This window comes from Staurois parvus, unplaced genomic scaffold (assembly GCF_062004578.1).
Source record: "Staurois parvus isolate SC_StPar_1 unplaced genomic scaffold, SC_StPar_1.0 ptg000335l, whole genome shotgun sequence".
In the NCBI taxonomy this organism is placed as follows: Eukaryota; Metazoa; Chordata; class Amphibia; order Anura; family Ranidae; genus Staurois; species Staurois parvus.
The window spans coordinates 699,061-725,000 of record NW_028318131.1 but is presented as its reverse complement, the minus strand read 5'-3'; the positions used below and the strand labels follow the sequence as shown (position 1 = coordinate 725,000).

At 47.2% G+C, this 25,940-nt stretch overlaps 1 protein-coding gene across 1 annotated transcript in view; it reads right to left on the bottom strand.

Annotated features, from left to right (window-relative positions):
* NCKIPSD (NCK interacting protein with SH3 domain) overlaps window positions 1-25,657 on the bottom strand; it is a 134,658-nt gene extending 109,001 nt beyond the window's left edge. The window contains exon 1 of the mRNA XM_089684070.1: window positions 25,329-25,657. Coding sequence (XP_089540196.1) covers window positions 25,329-25,499 — 171 coding nt within the window. The 5' untranslated portion in view covers window positions 25,500-25,657. The remainder of the gene's footprint in view (window positions 1-25,328) is intronic.
* Window positions 25,658-25,940: the final 283 nt, after the last annotated feature.

Here is a 25,940-nt window from a genome sequence, read left to right as displayed (position 1 = left end):
TATGACCACAGCTCTGGGTCACAGGGATGCACTTAGTTCTGAACTCCCGTGACTCAGATTCAGCCTGCTGTCGGCTGGTGTCACAGAGCCAGTCCAGACTCTGAAGGGATCCCGACAATAATGTTGGGATCCGCCCAGATTCCCCACCAGCCGCTGAGAGCCTGAGCCAGCCGCTCCTACCCGCTCTCCAGTGCTCAGAACAGATCCAAGAAATGAGCAGTCTTTGATCGCTCAGTTCTCAGTGTAGAGCCCAGAGGGACAGCTGCAGCTCAGATTGATGCTGCAGCCATCTAAGCTCCCAGGATCAGGCCCTCTTATCCCTCTTGTATTGAACTGTATTGTTGCTGTATTGTCTCCCGTTATATTGTAAAGTGCTGAGCAAACTGTTGGCACCATATAAATCCTGTATAATAATAATATATAAATCCTGTATAATAATAATATATAAATCCTGTATAATAATAATAATAATGATAATATATAAATCCTGTATAATAATAATATATAAATCCTGTATAATAATAATATATAAATCCTGTATAATAATAAAAAATAAATCCTGTATAATAATAATAATAAAAAATAAATCCTGTATAATAATAATATATAAATCCTGTATAATAATAATAATAATATAAATCCTGTATAATAATAATAATATATATATCCTGTATAATAATAATAATAATAATAATACCACTAATTTATTCTTCAGGGTCTACGATTTCAGAAAATATATACGGTTTAGGGGTTTTAACTAAAAACTGTTGGCGCCATATATATCCTGTATAGTAATAATAATCTAGGAGAGTATGTAGGTTTATTCTCTTTTGTTTGTTTTTTTTATAAATATTTATTGATTTTCAACCAAATACATTTTATAATCATTTTCTCTAAAAAAGAAAAAAACAATATCACTTTTACCACAATAATTATCTCCCTAATTATCTCTATCCCCCCCCCCCTCCCCATCTGACCTCCTATCCCTCCTCCCCATCTACCCGCTCTGCGTTTTCCCACAGGTTTATTCTCTTTTGAATACCGCATTTCTGTTTTAAAAATTGCGCCACACCAAAACTATAGTACTTTGTTACCATGCGTTTAGTACAGACGTTAGCAAGATGCGTGAAGGTGTCATTGAGAATGAATAGCACCACCATGCATCTGTCAGCCCAGGTTCACACTACAGCGGTGGGGTAAATCCCATGTGATTCGCTCAGGAACCGCACCGTCTTCCTGTACAAATCACAAGCGATTTGTGTGCGGTGCGATTGGAGCCGTACATTTTGTATGACTATTTGCACTGCACCCGCATTAAAGACATGCTGGACCTTTTTTTGGTCCATTCTAGAATTGGATCACATGGGTATTCACACCTATGCGATCAGATTCTGCACATCGTACCACGGTTTGCGGACCGATGTCGGGGAGTTGTCAACTTAACATACCCATCCGCATCGGTTCGTATAAACGGGGTGCGACTGTGATGCGGTGCGGAATTCACACTGAAAATGCTGCAAATTCTGCACAGCATCAGTGTGAACCAGGGCTGAAAGGCTCGCCTTCCCACAATGCACAAAAGTGAATGTAGCTTTTTTGAACAGCTATTATTATTATTATTATTATTATTATTATTATTATTAACAAAAAAAAAAAATCACTTTTCCTGTATATTGTGACACTTCTGGAATATACTGATGCAAGCTGGGAATGTAACTGGAAGGTTCACTTTAACCCCTTGCCTCAATCCTTTACGAAGGTCTTCATGCCGGGAGGCAGGCTTCCCAAATAAGGGGGTGCTGTGATTGGCTATCCCAGGGGTCACGTTTGGAAACTCCCAATTGAAAACAATGGCTGGGAGCTGTCTGCAACAGCTCGGCGGCTGTGCAGTGAGTGCTCAGTCTCCCCTCCCCCCCCAAACAGCTAGGTCACAGTATTTACTTGCAGTACTTGTAATCCTGTTGTAAGACACGGGTGTCAAACTGGCGGCCCTTCAGCTGTTGCCAAACTAAGTCCCATGAGGCACCACCTGCCTGGAGTTTGCATTTTCTCCCTGTGCCTGCATGGGTTTCCTTTGGGTACTCTGGTTTCCTCCCACACTCCAAAGACATGCTGGTAGGTTAATTGGCTCCTCTCTAAATTGTCCCTAGTATGTGTATGTATGAATGTGAGTTAGGGACCTTAGATTGTACGCCCCTTGAGGGTTAGGGACCTTAGATTGTACGCCCCTTGAGGGTTAGGGACCTTAGATTGTACGCCCCTTGAGGGTTAGGGACCTTAGATTGTACGCCCCTTGAGGGTTAGGGACCTTAGATTGTACGCCCCTTGAGGGTTAGGGACCTTAGATTGTACGCCCCTTGAGGGTTAGGGACCTTAGATTGTACGCCCCTTGAGGGTTAGGGACCTTAGATTGTACGCCCCTTGAGGGTTAGGGACCTTAGATTGTACGCCCCTTGAGGGTTAGGGACTGATGTGAATGTACAATATATATGTAAAGTGCTGCGTAAATTGACGGGGATATAGAAGTACCTGAAATAAATAAATAAATGAGGCATTGCAAGATTGACAGATACAAGCATGACTCTTAAGGGCAGAGGCATGATGGGACTTGTAGTTTGGCAACAGCTGGAGGGCCGCCAGGTTGACACCCCTCCTTTAAAGACCTTTGCAGGGATATCAGCCCATATAAAATTCTGCACAGTAAACTTTGGCTACAGACACTCTAGCCAACCCATGGGCCACGAACCCACCACCTTTAGCGGACCGGACAAAGAACGAGCAGCAGAACGCTAACAAGCTCGCCCCTGTAACTTTCTCTCCAGTAAGCATGTTCACAGTGTTAGACCGACCAATCCCTTTCTTAGCCTGAACAGTTGATTAACCACTTTCCGCCCAGCCACTGTAGATATACGGTGGCAGGGCGGCACTCGCAGGCAAAACCACGTTGTAAAACGTGTGTTTTGTAAACAAATAGGGGGCAGGCGCGAGGCGCGCCGCTGCCCTATCTGTCCTGCGGATCACCGGCGCAGATGTGAGTCGCCGGGTCACAGCCGTTCCTTAGCGGCTGTTTCCCGGCGATCGGCGGCAAACAGTGACAGACAGCACAGCTGCAGTAGCTGTGCTGTCTGTCACTTCCCTGTCAGCTCGAGGATGAGCTGATCGAGAAAGAACAGTTTCTCTTTCTCGATCAGCCTTGTCCCGCCCAGTACACACCCCCGCCCCCTAGTAAAACACTCCCCTCACTCCTATAACCCTTCCCTGCAAAATAAAGTTAACCCCTTCCTCCCCAGTGCCATTAGTACAGTGTCAGTGTTTTTTTTTTTTTGCACTGATCACTGTATTAGTGTTTTTGGGGATGTCAGTGACCCCAAGTCAGTACCCCCCAATGTCAGAATGTCTGCCGCAGTCCCGCCATAATTCGCTGATCGCCGCCATTATTAGTATAAAAAAACCCAAAAAACTAAAAATCCCAGTATCTTTCCCGCCATTTGTAGACGCTATAACTTTCACGTAAACCAATTAATTTACACGTATTGGGTATTGTCGCAGAATGCATTTTGGCAGAAATTTATGACTAAATTTGATTTTTGAATTTTTTTTTTTACTGGACATGTTTTATAGCAAAAAGTCCAAAATATTGTTTTTTTTCCTCAAAATTGTCAGACTTTTTTTTTTATAGCGCAAAAAATAAAAACTGCACAGGCAATCAAATACCACAGAAAGAAAGCTCAATTTGTGGGGAAAAATAGATGTAAATTTAATTTATGTACCACATTGCATGACCGCGCAATTGTCCGTTAAACTAGCGCAGCGCTGTATAGCAGAAAAATGGCGTAAATTGCAGTATTTATACCATAGTTTGTAGACGCTATAACTTCCACACAAAGCAATCAATATACACTTATTGGGATTTTTTTTTACCAAAAACATGGAGCAGAATACATTTTGGCCTAAATTTATAACCAACTTTGAGTTTACTATATATTTTTTATAGCTGAAAGTAAAAAATATTGTTTTTCTTCAAAATTTTTGGCCTTTTTTTGTTTATAGCGTGAAAAATAAAAAGCGCACAGGTGATCAAATTACACCGAAAGAAAGCTCTATTTATGTGAAAAAAAGGACGTAAATTTTGTTTGGGTGCAGCATTGCATGACCGCGCAATTATCAGTTGAATTAGTGCAGCGCTGAGTAGCAAAAAGAGGCCTGGTCATTAAGGGGGGTAAATCCTCTGGAGCTCAAGTGGTTAAAGGAAGCTAAAATAAAGAAAAAAAGATTACTTATACAATCTACATGTAAAAGTACATGTCATTACTTATTTTAATAAAAATAATAAAATTTAATTAAAAAGGTGTTTATTTTGATACATCTGCCTGCAGTTCTGGCTGCTGTAAATACCTGTAACCATACGCTGCTCGTCAGAGTCAAAGTCCAGCGAGGAAACACGATGGCAAATTAAAAACGTACTAAACACATACTCACCAGGGAAGAGCGCAAACATCTACAGTCTATATAGCACAGCAACCTTAATGAGCCTCCGGGGAATGGCCCTGCTGAGCACGACTCCCAGATTTTAATAATGCATGGCAGAAGCCCACGGGGGCCCGACCCGCGCTTCATCGCTACCACAACACTGTGAATTATGTATGCAACAAGGCCTTGTAAATGAAAAGTAAACAGCTGCTATCAGCGCTCTGATTTGTGGCTGCTATTTTAGCATTCTTTCATAATTAGAAACATTTCAACAAAGTTATTTTAGGATGACTTATCTCTGCACAACGCACATTACAAGTTAATGAGGAGCCTGCTGGCTAAATAATCGCAGTGTGACAGAATCGGGTGATGAGGATTGAAGGAGTGGAACACTGCAGACCCAATTCTCCATCAGAGGAGGACCGCAGACCCCATTCTCCGCCAGCGGAAGACCGCAGACCTCATTCTTCGCCAGCTGAAGTCCGCGGTCCCATTTCTCCGCCAGCGGAAGACCGCGGACCCAACTCTCCGCCAGCGGAAGACCGCGGACCCAATTCTCCGCCAGCGGAAGACCGCGGACCCAATTCTCCGCCAGCGGAAGACCGCGGACCCAATTCTCCGCCAGCGGAAGACCGCGGACCCAATTCTCCGCCAGCGGAAGACCGCGGACCCAATTCTCCGCCAGCGGAAGACCGCGGACCCAATTCTCCGCCAGCGGAAGACCGCGGACCCAATTCTCCGCCAGCGGAAGACCGCGGACCCAATTCTCCACCAGCGGAAGACTGCGGACCCCATTCTCCATTAGCGGAAGACCGCGGACCCAATTCGCACAAGTTAATGAGGAGCCTGCTGGCTAAATAATCTCAGTGTGACAGAATCAGGTGATGAGGATTGAAGGAGTGGAACACTGCAGACCCAATTCTCCGCCAGCGGAAGACCGCGGACCAAATTCTCCACCAGCGGAAGACCGCGGACCAAATTCTCCGCCAGCGGAAGACCGCGGACCAAATTCTCCGCCAGCGGAAGACCGCGGACCAAATTCTCCGCCAGCGGAAGACCGCGGACCAAATTCTCCGCCAGCGGAAGACCGCGGACCAAATTCTCCGCCAGCGGAAGACCGCGGACCAAATTCTCCGCCAGCGGAAGACCGCGGACCAAATTCTCCGCCAGCGGAAGACCGCGGACCCCATTCTCTGCCAGCGGAGGACCGCGGACCCCATTCTCCGCCAGAGGAAGACCGCGGACCCAATTCTCCGCCAGCGGAAGACCGCGGACCCAATTCTCTGCCAGCGCAAGAACTCGGACCCAATTCTCCGCCAGCGGAGGACCACAGACCCAATTCTTCTTCAGCGGAAGATTGCAGACCCAATTTTCCATAAATGGAAGACCCCAAATCCAAAATTTTCCATCAATGGAAGACCACAGACCCAATTCTCCTTCAATAGAGTACATAAATGACTCAAACGTTGTAAAACAAGAAGCGGCTATGTTCCTCATAACAGCCCATCAGATGACTAAACTACACAGAGAATAGAAGGAAGAATCTGAAGGGTGTCAATAGAAATGCAGAAGTTATTCTATTCCAGTATTTTTTTTATCATTCAATTAGTAAGGCAGCTCTTTCAGCTCTGGCTGTAAAAAATTCACATCCTCTTCAAAGCGGTCCCTTGAAGACTTACTGCTCTGTGGTCTGGTGCTGCTTCTTGACCTGGGACTGCAGGGTCAAGGACCCTGTTCCTTGTGGGGGTGTCAAGTGGAGAACCGAGAAGATTGGTGGTTGGGAGAGTGGCTTTGGACTTTAAGGGGAACATAAGGTATTTTTATTGATAGACACAGGTGGCACTGGGAAGGATGGGGGAGAAGGGTCACAAGACACACTGGGGTCACAAGATGATGTATGGACTGGGAGTGTACCTTGAGTCCCTGGGTGCAATGGATTCACAAACGGAGTAGTGGACAGGTTGCATACTTGGGAGTCACTGGGAGCATTGGAGTCAGTACATAAGACGTAGGCTGGAAGCTCTCTTGGAATCACTGGATGCATTGGCACACTAGAGGACATGTGGACTGGTTGCATACTTGGGAGTCACTGGGAGTATTGGAGTCAGTACATAACACGTAGGCTGGAAGCTCTCTTGGAATCACTGGATGCAATGGCACACTAGAGGACATGTGGACTGGGAGCATACTTTGAGTCACTGGATACCCTACAGTCACCAGATACATGGAATTACTGGGTGCGCTGGAGCCACTGAATAGCATGTAAACTGGGTACCATTTACTGAATAGTTGTTTTATGTTAGTAGATTATATTTTTCTTGTAAGCTTTTCTTGTTATAATTTAATGTAAACTTCCTGCCTCCATTTCCCATTTGTTCGATGTAAGCAGATTTGACCTTAATTTTTGAAATGCTGTGATTAGATGGCTAATGTGCAGTTTATAAAGCGTGGAAATGACTTGCTGTTGCGTTAAATGAGACATTTTACACGAGACGATGAGAAATTTGTAACAGTAATTGAATGTCCTTGAGCTCAGATAAATGAACGTTATGTACAAATAATGCTGTCTTGCAATTCTATACAAGATGGCCCTAGAAAATCATCTTCAGATGCAAAAAAAGTGGTGTTAGGTTTAAAGGGACACTAGGCCTAAACATCACAGATGGTATAAGTAATGATAAAGATGGGCGATTGGGGCGCAGTTATTTAGGTGCTGAAAATTCACATGCTCCAGATGCAAAAAGGAGGAGTAAGCATCCCCTTGGAATATTGCGGTGATCGCTGTAGTAACACCAACCTCCACAGCGGCCCCTCAGGTATGAGTTAGGAATACTTACATTGGCCCAAATTGCAAATATGTGTGAAATTAAAAGCTGAACTCCAAGAATGATTTTAACTAGCCGGAAAACAAACTTTACTTTCCTGTGTGTTTTGCTCTTAACACTTACATTTCCTCTTTTTGGAAGACCTCTGTGTGGTGTCCCTCTCCATTGCGTTTCCCCAAACCTTCAGTTGGGAAGTGCGCAACGAGCATCTAGACATGCGATTTAATGCTTTGGGAATCCTGATTCCTCAAGTGCAGCTCATATTGCGTCTTAGCCTGCCATTAGGTGGCATATGAAGTTGCGGCCCCACCTGGAAGTGGCCATGTCAGAGTAGCTACATAGGGGTCACAAGGGAGAGCCAACAAGGCAAAGGAGCCATCTTTAAACACCCCATATTTAAAAGGCTCATTAAGCTGCAAGGGCTGCACACACAAAAAAAAAAAAAAAAAAGGGACAGGAAACAATGATGATTTATGGTTGCCCTCAAAAAGGGAAGATTGCATCTGTAAGACTAGATGTCAAGTGTTCCCCACACCCCCTTACATCAGATATCAAGTGTTCCCCACCCCCCCTTACATCAGATGTCAATTGTTCCCCACCCCCCTTACATCAGATGTCAAGTGTTCCCCACACCCCCTTACATCAGATATCAAGTGTTCCCCACCCCCCCTTACATCAGATGTCAATTGTTCCCCACCCCCCTTACATCAGATGTCAAGTGTTCCCCACCCCCCCTTACATCAGATGTCAAATGTTCCCCACACCCCCTTACATCAGATGTCAAGTGTTCCCCACCTCCCCTTACATCAGATGTCAAGTGTTCCCCACCCCCCCTTACATCAGATGTCAAGTGTTCCCCACCCCCCCTTACATCAGATGTCAAGTGTTCCCCACCTCCCCTTACATCAGATGTCAAGTGTTCCCCACCCCCCCTTACATCAGATGTCAAGTGTTCCCCACCCCCCCTTACATCAGATGTCAAGTGTTCCCCACCTCCCCTTACATCAGATGTCAAGTGTTCCCCACCCCCTTACATCAGATGTCAAGTGTTCCCCACCCCCTTTACATCAGATGTCAAGTGTTCCCCACCCCCCTAACATGAGATGTCAAGTGTTCCCCACCCCCCCCCCCCTTACATCAGATGTCAAGTGTTCCCCACCTCCCCTTACATAGGATGTCAAGTGTTCCCCACCTCCCCTTACATAGGATGTCAAGTGTTCCCCACCCCCCCTAACATCAGATGTCAAGAGTCCTTCCATCATTGGAAGTCAAGAGTCACCCAGCCTCCCTTACATCACAGTGCACCCCGACCAGAGGAGGGATGGAGTCAGCTGCTGGGGTCTGCTGCATGCTAAGATTGGGGGAGGTGAAGACGAGGGGGTGCCGCGGTTGCAGAGTAGTGCAGGATCTGTAGGGGGAGTTCGGTCCTCCTCTCTGCGGAAATGGGAGGGGGGGGGATGTACAGAGAGAGGAGCCTCTCCGCAGCTGCACAGAGAAGCACACGATCTGATGGGGGGGGGGGGGGGGGGGGGAGTTCTCTCCTCCTCTCTGCTGCTAAGATAAGGATGGGGCGGAGACTAGGGGGTGCCGCAGCTGCAAAAGAGAGGCGTGAGGGTCACATGACAAAAGGGATGTAAGGTATGCTGCTACATATTCCCCCCCAGAGGGTAAGGGCTCATTCACACCAGGAAGGTGGGGTGTGCGCATGTGCATTATTGCGTGTTGCATTTTAGAAAACTGCCCTATGCATGAGAAATGTGCAAAAAAAGGGCCGGCACAATTAACAAAAGTAAAAAAAAAAAAAATCGCTCTGAACTTAAAAAAAAATGGTACTGGGGTACCATGTCCTCTGGCGGGATTGAACGCACCCGCCTTTTGTAGATGCATGGGGATGCCATTAAAAATGAATGGCACCCATGCACTTCAGCAAAAGACCAGTGCATTTGGTGTGGTGCAGGAAAACGCACAATTTTGCAGGTGTCCCTGCATCTGCCATGAATAAGCCCGAAACACCACAGAGAAAACTGATAGCAGGCATCTCTACAGATGTTCTTGACAAGGCAATGATGATGAACCACCTGAGCCTCCAAGCCCTGTGCCTTCCTCCGGGTGACCACATCGGCTGCGCGGTCACACGCTCTCCACCTACAAATGACAGCGTCCCTCTTGTATGAGGAGCTCTATTCACAGATAGTCCAACAATAAACCTCACATACTGAGCCAAGCACTTCAAATACGGTGCACAAAGGCCACATTTATTCCAGCACAATGTAGAAGAGCTCACTGTATCTCCAAAGCGCAATGGTTTGTATTAAAGAGGATCTCCGCCAAGCACTATTTGCATCTAAATTGGCGCACATAACAGAGATATCATCTCAGGCAAACAATAACATTATCATTGAGGGGGGGGGGGGGGCACTAGTGTTAAAGGGGCCTCATGTCATAAGTATGCGCGGAGGAAACATACTACATTAGAATCTGCGTGTCCGCTCTTCTTCCTCTACATGCCAAAGAAGGCCAGGTCTGAACCAGGAAAATCTGGCTCCCATGTTGTAGTAGAAGCTTCCTCTATTGATCTCTGTGTACGATTTTTAAATGACGTGTGTTACAAACACACGCACTTGTCAGGTTAGACACGTGCAATGTGTGTTTGTTGGTCACGTGACCCAAAAACGCAACACTTGAGTTTTTGATGTGCTTATGCTGCAATTTCAAAGCATTTCAGGCCTGGTTGTCACCAATGCAGGTTGCATTTTGTTTGTTTTGCATGCTTGTTTTTGACACTTTTTTTTTTGTTATGTGTTTTGCAGGGGTTCCCCACCACCACCATCACCTTGTTGCTGGGCAGATTAAAAACTAGTGGTGCACCGAAATGAAAATTCTGGTGCCAAAACCAAAACTTCAAAATGCACTTGGCCGAAAACCAAAACGCGCAGTTTTTAAAAATGAATATATATTTTTTGGAAAAAAATACACTGATTAAAAAAACAAAAACAAAAAAAAAACAATATATACACAAATTGTTTTTGCAAAATATGAAAGAGGATGTTATGGCGAGTAAATAGATACCCAACATGGCATGCTTTAAAATTGCGCACGCTCGTGGGATGGCGTAAAACTGTGGTACTTAATCTCCACGGGTGATGCTTTAAAAATTTCTACAGGTTAGCAGTGTAACGTTACAGAGGAGGTCTAGAGCGAGAATTATTGCTCTTGCTCTGACGTTCGTGGCGATACCTCACGTGTGTGGTTTGAACACCATTTACATATGTGGGCGTGGCCTACGTATGCGTTCACCACTACGTGCGAGCACGGGGGGACGGGGGCACTTTAAACTTTTTTTTAATTTTTGCACTGTTCCTTTAAAAAAAAATGTAATCACTTATTCTTTTCACAAGGAATGCATGCATCCCCTGTGATAGAAATATTTAGTGACAGGTCCTCTTTATGGAGAGAGATAGGGTCAATAAGAGCCCACATCTCTCCTCTGCAATGAAAACATTTTTTTTTTAAATTATAATTTTTGGTTATAAACAAATTTGGGCGTTTTTTTTTTTTTTTACTAAAAAGATGACTGAATAAATTTTGGCCAAGATTTATGAAGAAAGATTATTTATTTGCAACATTTTATAAGAAAAAAAACACTTTTTTTCAAAATGTTTGGACTTTCATTTATATAGCAAAAAAAAAAAAAATTCCCAGTGGTGAAATACCACCAAAATAAAGTTTTATCCGTCTCAAAAAAATACAAAAAAAGTCATATGGGTACAGTGTTGCATGACCGCGCAATTGTCATTCAAGGTTTGTTAGTGCTGAAAGCTGAAAATTGGCCTGGACAGGAAGGGGGGAAAGTGTCCGGACTTGAAGTGGTTAAAAAAAAAAAAAATTAGCTGCATGAACTGCTGTCAGGAAATGACATAAAACAATCCACTTTAATATCTCCGGAAAACACACACACACTTCCCTGATCACAGCAAAGCAAAAATCACTTTTACACTCCAATAAATAGAACTAGTATCAGGTTTTATTTTATTTTTTTTATATTATTATTATTTTTTTTTTTTTTTTTTTACATACTGTCACCCTAGCAGTACAGTGCCACCATGGTGACACTGTACTACTTGTGGGGGGTGATTTTTTTTTTTTTTTTTTTTACTTACACTGATTGCTTTTACACCCATATTGGATGTAAAAACAATAATTTCTCTTTCTTTCTGTCTGCATTCTTGCAGTCATTGAGAAGTACTGAGTGAGCTGTGATTGGTTACAGCTTGTCACATTATTATTATTATTATACAGTATTTATAAAGCGCCAATAGTTCGCTCAGCGCTGTACATTACAAAGGGAGACAGAACATGTGACAGAACAATACCAATACAATGCAAAACATGAGGGGATCGAGGGCCCTGCTCTTTCGAGCTTACAATCTAGGAGGGAGGGGATGGTGGCACAGGAGGAGATAGCTGTGGGGGATGGAGTGGTAGGAAGAGTGGAGGAGGGAGGCAAGTTAGCAGGGGGTGGGGTAGGCTTCCCTGAAGAGATGGGTTTTCAGGGTGCGCCTAAAGGAGAGGAGAGTAGGTGATAATCTGATGGGTTGGGGCAGGGAGTTCCAGAGGATGGGTGACACCCTGGAGAAGTCCTGGAGGCGGGCATGGGAGGAGGAGACCAGGGAACTAGAGAGAAGGAGGTCTTGTGAGGAGCGGAGTGTGCGTGTTGGGTGGTACTTGGATATTAGGTCAGTGATGTAGTTCGGGGCAGTATGGTGGATGGCTTTGTACGTCAGCGTTAGGATTTTGAATTTGATCCGTTGCGCAATCGGAAGCCAGTGGAGGGATTGGCAGAGGGGGGTGGCAGAAACGGAGCGGTTGGTAAGGTGAATGAGTCTGGCAGCCGTGTTCAGGATGGACTGAAGACGGGATAGCCAGCGGCGAGGCAGGCCAGTGAGGAGGGAGTTGCAGTAGTCGAGTCGTGATATGATGAGGGAGTGGATGAGCTGTTTAGTGGTTTCTGGGGTTAGGAACGTGCGGATTTTGGCGATGTTGCGGAGGTGGAGTCTGCATGAGTTTGTTAAAGATTGGACTTGGGGCTGGAAGGATAGGTTGGAGTCCAGAATGACACCCAGTACTCTGGCCTGCAGGGCGGGTTTGATGGTAGCGTTGTTGGATGTGACGGAGAAATCAATGGGGGGTGGGGTTCGGGCTGGGGGGAAGACAAGAAACTCGGTTTTGGAGAGGTTCAATTTAAGGAAGTGGAGCGACATCCAGTCTGATATGTCGCTCAGTAGGTGTGTGATTCGGGCTGAGACCGAGGGGGTGAGGTGGGGGGTTGAGAGATAGATTTGTGTGTCGTCGGCATAGAGGTGGTAGTTGAAGCCGTGAGAGTGTATGAGTTGGCCAAGGGAGGAGGTATAGATGGAGAAGAGAAGGGGCCCGAGGACAGAGCCTTGAGGGACCCCAACAGAGAGGGGGAGTGAGGGGGAGGTGGTAGCATTATAGGTAACGCTGAAAGAGCGTTGTGACAGGTAGGATGAGATCCAGGAGAGAGCAGAATCTCTGAGGCCGAGGGAGTGTAGTTTTTTGAGGAGGAGGGGGTGGTCGACTGTGTCGAAGGCCGCAGAGAGGTCAAGGAGTAGGAGCACTGAATAGTGTCCATTAGTTGTGAATAGCCCTGTACCATGTGATCTCCGATCATTCACAGATTTCACACGTAGTAAGCAATGATGTCACAAGTGACATCTTGCTTACTACTTTGCATGTGATCACCGATTGGCCAATCAGTGATCACATGATCGGGACCTCGTACAGAGGTCCCGTCCGACGATCGGTGTTTCACTGTGTCCGGAGGACACAGCGGGCACCGGATCGCGGTGCTGCGCGCTCCCAGGGAGATCGCACAGCTAGAAAAGGCGGGTGCCGTTTATGAACGGCAACCCGCCCCTGGAGTGCCACCGCCCTGCCGTTTATCAACAGCAGGCGGACGGCAAGAGGTTAAAAAAGAACAAAAGTCTTTACGTATTACGGACTCGGAAGCTGCAATGTGATAGGCTTGCTCACGGGGTTAGGGTTGCCATCTCATCCCTTTAAAACCGAACACATATGAATTACACAGGTTCTGTGGATGATTAAAGCGGAGCTCCACCCAAAAGGGGATGTTCCGCTTTAAGGACTGCTCCCCCCCTCCCCATTAATGATTGGCACCTTTGGGGGGTGGGGAGCGGATACCCAAATTTGACAGGTACCCGCTCCCACTTCCGGTCTGATCTCCTAGCGGAAGTTGTCCTCCCCCCCTCTTTCCCTGTAGTCTTTTGGGACACGTGACAGATCCCAGAAGACTACAGGACCATTCATGAAGTGCAGCGCTTCTCGCGCATGCGCAGTGGGTACCCGGCTGTGAAGCCGCAAGCTATCACAGCCAGGTGCCCACACTGAAGATGCCGACCTCCTGGAATACAGGACGGCTGGTGAAACGGGCTGCGGGGGACACACCACGGGACCGAGGGACAGGTGAGTGGCTGTTTTTTAAAAGTCAGCAGCTACAGTTTTGTAGCTGCTGACTTTTATTTTTTGACAGGGTGAGTGGAACTCTGCTTTAAGGAGGCGCATGTTAAAGCTTGTAGGAGTTTTCTTTCTGCTCTAGGAAGATGCAAAACCCCTGACCTCTGTCTGGACAGTGCTGATTGGCCCTGTGCTGATCACATGCACTCTCCCAAGGAGAAAAGAAAAAACGAAAAACCCTCTCTAGCAATGCACACTAAACTGAGCATGTGCAAAATGGCTATGGTTCAGTCTGTCTCATCAGGAGAGAAGATGTGGACATTTGAACAATAGAAGGAGCAGAGAAGACAGGATCAAACATCCTTTTTACACAATGCGGAGGATTAACCCCTTAGGTTCCGCAGTGAGTATAACAAGCATCTATCTATCTATCTATTCGGTCGTATCCGACCCTTGGCGATTGCATGGACCGTCACTCATAAGCAACTTTTTCCATGAATTCTCTTAGCAATTATTTTTACAGGGAAGGTTGTCAGGTCTTTCCCCAACCCCCACCATGCAGGAGATCCCGCATGGCCAGGGATGAAACTAGGACAATTTAGACAGGAGCCAATTAACCTACCAGCATGTCTGTGGAGTGTGGGAGGAAACCGGAGTACCCAGAGGAAACCCACACAAGCACAGGGAGAACATGCAAACTCCATGCAGGAGGCGCCATGGTCGGGAATCAACCCATGACCCATTTACTGCACGCCAGACGTGCGAACCACTAAGCCACTGTGCCGCCCACAACAAGCACGCTTTACTGCATATACAGACTGATTGTACCGTTGTGGGTTTAGTAACACTTTAAAGACACACTGGGGCTGAGCAGAAGGGGGGAGGTTAAAAGAAACCTTTCCTCTAGAGCAGGGGTAGGCAAACTTCGGCCCACCAGTTGCGGTAAACTACAAATCCAATCAAGTCTCTGGAAAGCATGCCTGTGGCTGTCAGAGTCTTGCAATGCCTCATGGGACTTGTAGTTCCCCCAACAGCTGGAGGGCCAAAGATTGGCTACTCATGCTCTAGAGGTTGGCTACCATGCCTGAACTCCTTCCAAAAATGCTAATTGCCTGACTGTTTTTGTCCAGACTACTTTCTAAGTGAAGGCCCAGAACCAGCATGAAGCAAGTGAAGTCACAACTCCTGAACTAGTGGTACCCACATGAGCTTTATATGTCAATTCATTCATTTGCCTGCAAAGACAATGGCCCATCCGGGCCAGGATACCAATGGATGACGATTTCACTGAGCCAGCAGCGATTATATTAGAAACAAAACAGAAATGAAACAGCTGGAGATACATAAATGCAGCTATTGCAGCATCCCTGGGGCAGCGCCTCATTTTCTGAGGAAAACGTTACTTTTCAGGGATTAAAGAGAAGACAAAAATGATACATCTGAAGACTGATAGATACATGTCAGGATGAAGAGTTTCCTGTGAAAGGAACGTCGCTGAATATAAAAGGCCCTAAATGCTGGGAGGATGAGGAGCAGTGTTGGGGTTGTCACCTTACAAGCTGGGCTCTCAGTAGATATGAAGGACACAAATTAAAAGGAGACATACAGCCAAAGCTTTTTTTTGGCTGAACTTCTGTAGATAACAGGAGCGCAGTTCGTTCTGCACTCCTGTGACCAGGGGCGGACTGACCATTTGACCACTTGGGCACAGCCCGAGGGCCCGGGGTCAGTAGGGGGCCCTGTGAGATGCCCCTGGTACTTTTTATAGGCTTTTTTGGGTGTATTTTGAGTGTGGATGAGGACACTGGGGCCCCATGATCCCCTATTGCCCGGGGGCCCCATGAGTTGTCAGTCCACCCCTGCCTGTGACCCGTTTTTAGCTGGCAGCGGGTTGACGTCACTCAGCCGGTCCAGGCTGGGGAAAGATCCCGACTTCAAAGTTGGGATCCACCCAAGAGCCTGGAGCGGCACAGGGCTCAGCCTCTCAGCGAAGCGCTGAGAGCCTGAGCCAGACGCTCCTTCCCCCTTCCAGTGAGCGCTGGTGGGGGGCTCAGCAGAGAGCGGTGACCGACAGTCACTACTCTCTGCTCAGAGTGGCTGTGAGAACTCAGCGATTATGTGATTGCCAAATTCTCACACTGAAAGCCGGTGGTGGGGGGGGGGGGTAAAGATACAGCATCGGACCTGTGCTACATCCACATAGGTAAGTATAAATGGGCAAAATAAGCCCTACTTCTCTTTTAATGCAGCTCTGTATTCAATAGCACATTGTTCGGTTTTTTTTTTTTGGAGTGCAAGAATTTGACCTTGTATCACCCTCTTGCAATCCATAGTACAGCAGAGCTTAGACTGGGAGAAGAGAAGCACAAGGAGCCAATCAGGTGTGATGCAGTGCTCATGTGCCAACAAGAAACATGCTGATAGGAGGAGAAAGCAGAGTGATAAGGAGAGGAGTGTGTCTCTGCTCCTTTCACTGTCCAGTCCGGTGTAGGGACAAGACCTGTAAGTGTTACTGAACTGCAAAAAAAACAAAAAACAAATCAGGTCACCTTCCAAACAGCACTGTGCTGTGTGTGGCAGAGCTGTGTAAATCTCAGGACTGGATATACAGTAATAAAAATCATGTGCCAGGTAAAACAGCAAGTGTTAGTTGTGTTTTTAGCGGTTTAACTGGCATTCAGCTGTAACACTACGTAAAGGAGAACTATGGCTAAAGCTCATATGGCCCTACTTCCTCTGTGGGTCACAGGGGTACACTTAGCTCTGCACTCCTGTGCCCCACAGGGGAAGTAGGGCCATATGAGCTGAGTAGGGCCAGATTCAGCGCTGGTTCAGACTTCCGACTTTAATGTCGGAATCCACCAAGATGCCTGAGCGGCCGTTGGCTCAGTCTCTCAGAATGCCGACTGACAGTCCCCGCTCTCTAACCCCCGGTTCACATCTGTGCGGGTGGTGCCGCTGCAGATCCGCACGAAAATCCGTGCAGCCGCACCACCCGCACAGAGAAATGAGGACCCGCGGGCGGGTGCCATTAGTTCTAATGGCACGCCGCCCGCATTTCAAAACGCAACCGTACTGGGAACCGAGATTCCTGTGGGGGCTGCGCTTTCCAAAGAAGTGCAGGGACTTCTTCCCTGTGTGTCACGGGCACGGGAGTCGATTCAAATGAATGGGCTCTCGTGCCCGTGCAAAACGCGGGCCGCACGGCCGCCTAGATGTGACCGGGGGTGAAGACTGAGGCGGCAGGGGACAGATGTAGCACTGGACTGATGCTGCACCCACTTAGGTGAGTAGGATTGTTATTCTAAAATCCCACTGTTCTCTTTTAAAGCGGAATGTTACTTGCTCCTCATCCAACCTTCAAAAAAAAAAAAAAAAAAAAAAAAAAAAAAAAAAAAAAAAAAAAAAAAGGTTCGGGAGGGGGTAAGCCTTTTATCAGCAGAGTGTAGCCAGTGATTCCACCTTTCTGGCCCCCTCCACTCGCAGCCTCCTGACATGCCCACATCACGGATTCCAGGAAGCTTTAGGGCAGTCTAGAACGCTCTGCACATGTGCAGTGCAGCATGAACATCATCAGGAGGTCAGCTGCTAGGACCCAGAAGAACCAGCCTGCCTCCTGATGACATCACAAAGATGATGTCACGAGCAGGCAGTGCAGCGGCTTTCACCGAAACACAGCGAGCAGCACTATATATTGGCTAGGTGAGTGTTGTTTCTGCTCACCCCCGCAGACCAGGTAATATCAAAATTAACCCCGGGTGGGGTGTGTGTGAAGGTGAAGTACCTCTTTAATAGGACTCTAATGCAGGTCATACACGGGTCGAATTCCGAACAAATTTTTTTTAGGAAATCGGAACTTTCGTGCATTTTGTAATTTTAACAGAACCGGACCCCGACTGCACTTGAGTACTTCTGTTATAATACCGCTTCCCCGTCCAAACACCGACCACAGACACCATAGAAGACCATACAAGACTAGACAACACCAGACATGAAGTAAACCAGGACAGACTACTTTATTTTAACACAGATACAAGATATATACATTTAAGGGAACAACCCCCCCCCCTCCCTGCATAATGACACAGGGCGGGGCAATTTACCTTTAGTAACAAGAGACACACCAGCAGACAGTCCCATCAGTAGGGAGGGCTGCTGGAAACACCCCCCACCAAGCCAATACACAAACACATACATCCCATAATAGTTTGCTCCCAGGCAAGACACACAATAGAACAATGGGATGCAACCACATGGCATTAAACAATCAACAACCCCCCACCCCAATATTAGGACATCACCCTGTACCCCTAACAGGCACAGGGTGACTTACACATAATAGGGATATGGGGAGCTAAGACAGGGGTCTCCCCACCTCTCCAAAGTGAGCTGGGTTCCATGGACCCCCCACCTAAAGTGACTCTCGTCACAGTAATCCAATGGAACCACCATTGATTTTCAAATTCAACCAACCAAGCCTTTAATTGCATGTCATGTTGCTACAGAAAAGAATTTTCGTGGCCAAGGAATGTATTTTCTTTCCAAGTCACAGCTCACGCTCATTTCTTTTTCAATGACATTTCTCACACAATCCTCCCATCATTGATTAGAAATTTGTTCATTTTTTAAAAACATTTCCAACATGCCCGATCACTGAAATTCGATTGGGAGTGAAAAATTTTTTTAAAAAAACGGTCGTTGCTGTGGACCACTAATGGAGCGAAATTCAAACGGAAATTCTTAGAAAAGATTTTTGAAAGAAGATTCTTTCGGAATTCGACCCGTGTGTGATTGGATTAAGTGAACCTGTCGGGTAAAAAGTCAGTACAAATTAGAGGGTTATCAATGGCTCCACAGGGTAAAATTGCACACCTTTGTCTAATCAACTCCTCCGTCACCCCCGGGTCACATCTATGCGGCCATGCGGGCCGCGTTTTGCACGGGCACAAGAGCCCATTCATTTGAATGGACTCCCGTGCCTGTGACACGCAGGGAAGAAGTCCCTGCACTACTTTGGAAAGCACAGCCCCCACAGGAATCTCGGTTCCCAGTACGGTTGCGTTTTGAAATGCGGGCGGCGTGCCATTAGAACTAATGGCACCCGCCCGCGGGTCCGCATTTCTCTGTGCGGGTGGTGCGGCTGCACGGATTTTCGTGCGGATCTGCAGCGGCACCACCCGCACAGATGTGAACCGGGGGTTAGAGAGCGGGGACTGTCAGTCGGCATTCTGAGAGACTGAGCCGAAAATGCAGCCGAGGTTCCCAGTACGGTTGTGTTTTCCAGTGCGGGCGACGTGGCATTAGAATGAATGGCACCCACCCACGGGTCCGCATTTGTCTGTGCGGGTGGTGCAGCTGCTTGGATTTTCGTGCGGATCTACAGCGGCACCACCCGCACAGATGTGAACCTAGGGTGAGCCATACAGACCCCTGATCTTTGTGTAATATGCTAGTCAGGATTTTGCAATAGGTTGGGGCTGCAGCACACACACTCACCATGTCCCCTATGCCATGCAAGGTCACCAACGTGCCCACTACTTGTTGGATTTGGGATGGTTTGATCTCTGAACAGCAAAATCAACATTTGCGTACAGCACAGCCAACGTTCAAGGTTCACATAGGTAACAGGGATGGAATTAAAAAAAGGGGGGGGAGGCGGGGGGGAGTATGTACGGGTCGTCTTTGGTTCCAATAATGCAATATTACATTTTCATGTCAATGCATGCGAACGTGACCCGCTGAGGCCCAATGTCTGCATATCCTGGACTGAATACAGTCAAGACCTCTACTGGTGACCAAAATAGAACTCCGCTTGTAAATCCATTCATGTTCGGTGCCATACCATAATATCCTTGACAATGAACCACTCTGAGCTCTTAAATTTAAAGTGCAACTTCACTTTCACTGAGAACCCCCCCCCCCCAAAAAAAAACAAAACAAAACAAAAAAAAAAAAAAAACATTCCCCTCTGGGTGATCTATATACATTGTAAGGATTTTCAACAAACTTTGTTGCAGGGTCCTACCTTTTGTTACTCTGAAGAAATAGCTGTTTGTATGTATCCATGTGCAAAATGAATGTGAATTGGAGGGACTTTACAATTGTCAATTAGCTTCCCCACTTGCAGGGATCTAATGAGGAAAGTGGCAGGGTCTGCATCCCTTTAGATGTGATTTCCCTTAGGGAGAATCTCAACAAAATGTAAATTCTCAGAATCCGACTTGTATCTTAGTAGCCCTCATATTCCTTCTGTACTGAAATGTATTGTAATTGTACTGTCTCCCTTATATTGTACAGCGCTGCGCAAAGTGTTGGCGCTATAAATCCTGTATAATTATAGTGCAGACTTCTAGGAAAATCAGTGAGCCAATCATACAAGCAGGAAATGACATTTTGGGGGGTGTTCTGTACAACATCTGTGTACAGAATGCCTCCAGGTTGCCATATCGCATTGAATTTTAAAGTTTGAAAAAGAAAGGTAATTTTTAATAACATTTCATTACAATATGACTTGTGTTGCAATTGTATATGCTATATTTTTTATTTGCTATTTTTCCCCATGAAAGTGAGTTACCCTTTATATAACAACTCATACATGAATGGGTGATCATAGCTAAACCCTGGAATGCAATAAAATTACCTGCTGGACACCCAACATGACTGCCCACCAGTGCACAAAGCAAGGTCCATAAAGACATGGAGGAGCCAGTTTGGGGTGGAGGAACTTGACTGTCCTGCACAGAGTCCTGACCTCAACCCCATAGAACACCTTTAGGATGAATTAGAGCGGAGACTGTGAGCCAGGCCTCCTCCCCCGACATCAGTGCCTGACCTGACAAATGTGCTTCTGGAAGAATGGTCCAACCTTCCCATAGACACCCTCCTAAACCTTGTGGACGGCCTTCCCAGAAGAGTTGAAGCTGTTATATCTGCAAAGGGCGGGGCCAACTCAATATTGAACCCTCCGGACTAAGACTGGGGGGCCATTAAAGGTCATGTGCGTGGCAAGGGCGGGGCCAACTCAATATTGAACCCTACAGACTAAGACTGGGGGGCCATTAACCTCCCTGGCGGTCTGATTATGTCAGTATTTCTGTGCTCAAAGCGGTAAATTTTTTTCCATGGAAATATGCAGTTTTTTTATTGTAGGTCTGTAATTTTTAGGAATAACTCACTAAAATCTGTCCGAACAAGAGTCTAGTAAACATCCCGGGGGTTATGATAAAATTTGAAACACGAAATCATAAATTATAATATAATCATAAAAAATATAATAAATTTAATTCAATAATATAATCAAACCAAAAACACTGAAATGTGAAATAGAGCGCCAAGTTCGCACATCGCTGAGCAAAGTCGCAGAATCGTTTTCAGTGTCTGATGAGGAATTTCCCCCACGAATTATTATCACTCAATTCTGCAAGTGGTTCTGATTTACTATCGCTGTTCTCTATCCGGTCTAAAACCGCTTTTGACCTAAAGGGACGCTTTTTGGACGCCATGGACGTTTCTCAGTTTCCAGGCAGAAAGAACAGTAAAAATGCAGGCAGGGCGCCGGACAAAGCACTCGGGACAAAATGTATGTGAAATGGTTTGATACAGGAATGTTATACTATGTGATTTTAGTGAATGTCACTTCAAATTTTTGAATTTCCCGCCAGTTCCGTCCCCCGTACGTCCCGACGTCGCAGGGGACGGAGCCCAGAAGACAGATGCTGGCATCGGCCGGAGAACATTACAGGGGACACTGCAGGGGGGACATCGCGGGAGCGAAGGACAAGGTAAGTGATCGAGGGAATCCCTGAGCAACGCTGCAGTGTATTCCCGAGTGTAGCTCGGAGTTACCACTTTTGGTATTGAAAGTTTACCCCGAGCTACACTCGAGAATACCGCCAGGGGGGTTAAAGTTCATGTGCATGGAAAGGCAGGCTGCCCAATACTTTTGCCAACATAGTGTATATTGCTGATTTAGCAGGCAGCCATTCTATTACTTTGCACTCAAATACCGTCAGGAATGGACAAACTGCTATAGAATTCTAGAAGCCCCATTGAAGACAAAAGGCATATAAAACAATCCGGAGATCACTTGCTTCTAACACCACAAATATAAAATCAGACACCAGCTGTAATCATTTAGTTGCATTCGTTCCTGGGATTCATCCAGTCCCGCTGGTGTTCCCTGATATGGTGGCCTTGTATCTGCTGATGTTATACAATGCAACGATCTTGTATGGTATGTAAACATCGTTTTCATGGTTGGACATATTCCAGCTGGCAGGTAGCCAAACGGTCTTAAAAAAAATACGACTGGTACTTCAAATAAAGTTTTAAGGGCTTTTCCATTCTTTGAACATTTCCAAAATCCTTAAAGGGTTATTTAAACCCAAAAGCAAACATTTATTATATTGCAGCTTACCAATTTTTAGATGTGATGGCTGCATTCGTATTCTTTTTTTAGTCTTTCTTGTAGTTTCATCTGGTGATACAGCCAGCAAGTCTGTTTTGGTTTTTTTTTTTAAAGAACAAGCTCCAATCAGAGAATGCTTTTCATTCATTCAGGTAATGCATTCACTGTATGATGCGCAACCTGAGTTACATTGATCCAAGTCCAATGTAACCGTGTATAAAACAGCCATACATGGAATCCTGCTTTTAAGATGGGATGAATTATATTAAAGCGGAGTTCCTCCCAAAAGGGGAAGCTCTGCTTCTCTTCCTCCTCCCCCCCCCCCCCCCCCACAGCCACACTGGGGGGGGGGGGGGCGCAGCACCATCTGCATGAAGGGGGTTCCAACCCTGCTGCTGGCAGCCTGTAAACCTCAAAGAGGCTGAAAGCTGCTGCGGCTGGATGATGCACTGAGTGGGCAGTATGTGCCCAGGAATGAACGTCCACAATGCAAGCACTTTGTATCCCACGGTGTACGGTCCAGCCATAGCAGCCTCCAGTCTCCCAGTTTTACAGGTTGCCGGCAATGAGGCTGCCACGATGTGCCTGTGCCTCCTGCCCACACCAACATGCTATTTCATGCACCAGGGCTAAAGACTCAAGTCAGGCAGCTCCTTGCACTACATAGTTGGTGGTAGATCTAAAAATTGTTCAGTCATTTTTTACAGTGTATGGTTGCCTTTGGGTCTGTATTTAATAATGGTAGACCAAGTCAGCTGCTGCACTGGTGCCACTTAGGGGTTACATGGCACTAAACACACAAAAGAAGACGGAGACGTCTCTAAGGGTGCAAGCACACAGCCATACAAAGATACAACTAGTATGCAGGGGCTTCCTAATAGAAGCTGGCAGCAAGATTCTGCATAAAAGTGCTATGTATGCACAAAATGTTTGAGCAACTTTTGTACATGTGTACAAATGGCCGTTTGTTGCTAGGAAGCAGGCAGATTCTGTCTCCTAATGGCCGTGTGTTGCTAGGACGCAAGCAGATTCTGTCTCCTAATTGCCGTGTGTTGCTAGGACGCAGGCAGATTCTGTTTCCTAATGGCCGTGTGTTGCTAGGACGCAGGCAGCTTCTGTCTCCTAATGGCCGTGTGTTGCTAGGACGCAGGCAGATTCTGTCTCCTAATGGCCGTGTGTTGCTAGGACGCAGGCAGCTTCTGTCTCCGAATGGCCGTGTGTTGCTAGGACGCAGGCAGATTCTGTCTCCTAATGGCCGTGTGTTGCTAGGACGCAAGCAGATTCTGTTTCCTAATGGCCGTGTGTTGCTAGGATGCAAGCAGATTCTGTCTCCTAATGGCCGTGTGTTGCTAGGACGCAGGCAGCTTCTGTCTCCTAATGGCCGTGTGTTGCTAGGACGCAGGCAGCTTCTGTCTCCTAATGGCCGTGTGTTGCTAGGACGCAGGCAGCTTCTGTCTCCTAATGGCCGTGTGTTGCTAGGACGCAGGCAGCTTCTGTCTCCTAATGGCCGTGTGTTGCTAGGACGCCGGCAGCTTCTGTCTCCTAATGGCCGTGTGTTGCTAGGACGCCGGCAGCTTCTGTCTCCTAATGGCCGTGTGTTGCTAGGACGCAGGCAGCTTCTGTCTCCTAATGGCCGTGTGTTGCTAGGACGCAGGCAGCTTCTGTCTCCTAATGGCCTTGTGTTGCTAGGACGCAGGCAGCTTCTGTCTCCTAATGGCCGTGTGTTGCTAGGAAGCAGGCAGCTGCTGTCTCCTAATGGCCGTGTGTTGCTAGGAAGCAGGCAGCTGCTGTCTCCTAATGGCCGTGTGTTGCTAGGAAGCAGGCAGCTGCTGTCTCCGAATGGCCGTGTGTTGCTAGGAAGCAGGCAGATTCTGTCTCCGAATGGCCGTGTGTTGCTAGGACGCAGGCAGATTCTGTCTCCTAATGGCCGTGTGTTGCTAGGACGCAAGCAGATTCTGTCTCCTAATTGCCGTGTGTTGCTAGGACGCAAGCAGATTCTGTTTCCTAATGGCCGTGTGTTGCTAGGACGCAGGCAGCTTCTGTCTCCTAATGGCCGTGTGTTGCTAGGACGCAGGCAGCTTCTGTCTCCTAATGGCCGTGTGTTGCTAGGACGCAGGCAGCTTCTGTCTCCTAATGGCCGTGTGTTGCTAGGACGCAGGCAGCTTCTGTCTCCTAATGGCCGTGTGTTGCTAGGACGCAGGCAGCTTCTGTCTCCTAATGGCCGTGTGTTGCTAGGACGCAGGCAGCTTCTGTCTCCTAATGGCCGTGTGTTGCTAGGACGCAGGCAGCTTCTGTCTACTAATGGTCGTGTGTTGGACCCTGCTCTTCGTGAATGACCCTTTTTTTGGATCCGCACTAGAATCGGATCGCATGGGTATTCACACCTATGCGATCCAATTCTGCACATCGCAACACGTTTTGTGGACCTCTTTCAGGGCGAACACCCGCAGTGGTTCGCATGAACGGAGTGCGATTCTGATGCAGTGCGGAGTTCGCATCAGTGTGAACCCGGGCTAAAGGAAAGGCCACAGCCACTAATCCAGGTGATACTTTGCAAAGCATATGACTTTGTATCTAAACTGTTCCACTTCTTGGTGATTTCATCCTGTTCGGGACGAATATCATCCTTGTCCATAGAGGAGATCCTGACAACACGCCTGCACAGAGCTGGTTCTGTCATTACTCTCTGAATTGGAGATTTCCCTACATGCCTGTTCACTAGGAGGACACACACGTGTTCTCGTCACCATTTAGGAAGATGAGCACCACCCACATCGGATAGTAACCGCATCGGAACCGCACCGACTTGGCATACGAGTGGCAAGTCGCACCCAATGTGACCTGGGGTGTTAATGGGATGAGGTGGCAATCCCATGCACCCCACATGTGGGGGGGTCACCAAAAATGTAATGTACATGTCCTTTAAATTTTTGGTGACCCCCACATAATGTATAGTCATGACATTTCCACAACAAGCAGCCCAGTTGTCACATCCCCCATCCAATCCCGTTAACTGACGTCACATGTTCCTGGGAGCAGCTGGCTTGCCGACGTCACCGCGGCCAGGAAAAGCCCAGCTGCTGCTGCTCTGGTGACGTCACCCTGCCCTGAGCGCAGGCCCCGCCCCTCACCTTGATTCTCTCCAGGTAGGAGGCCGGCACGTAGCCCGTGTCCCCGCTGCTACAGCGGCTGGCCAGCCACCAGTGCTGGTTACTCCTCTCCACGATGAGGAAGCTCTCCCCGGCCGAGAAGGGCAGCGAGTTGGGCTCCGGGGAGCGGAAGGCGTACAGCGCTCGGTACATGGCGGCGTCCAGCTGTGGGGGGTGTTCGGCCGCGGGGACTCTTCTTATCTCACTCGCCCCGCTTGTCTGACTGAGCGCGTTCCCGAGCGGAGCCTGGCGGTCACGTGTCCGGCGCGCTCCCGACGACACCCCTCTTTTCTGCGCGGGGGGCGTGCTGGTTGTTTTCCTTTTTTTTTTTTTCCTTTCTCTTTCGATCGAACGAACTTTATCGATACGGAACAGGAAACAAACCTGCACCAGCTTGGGTGTGTGACGTCAGGGGGGCTGGAAAAACTGTCATTGGAAATCGTTGGCCCCAGAGATGTGCAAGGCCGGAACCAGGAATCAGTTTATATTTATTTATTTATATATATATATATATATATATATATATACACACACACACATATACACAGGGGCGGACTGACGACTCATGGGGCGCCCGGGCAATAGGGGATCACG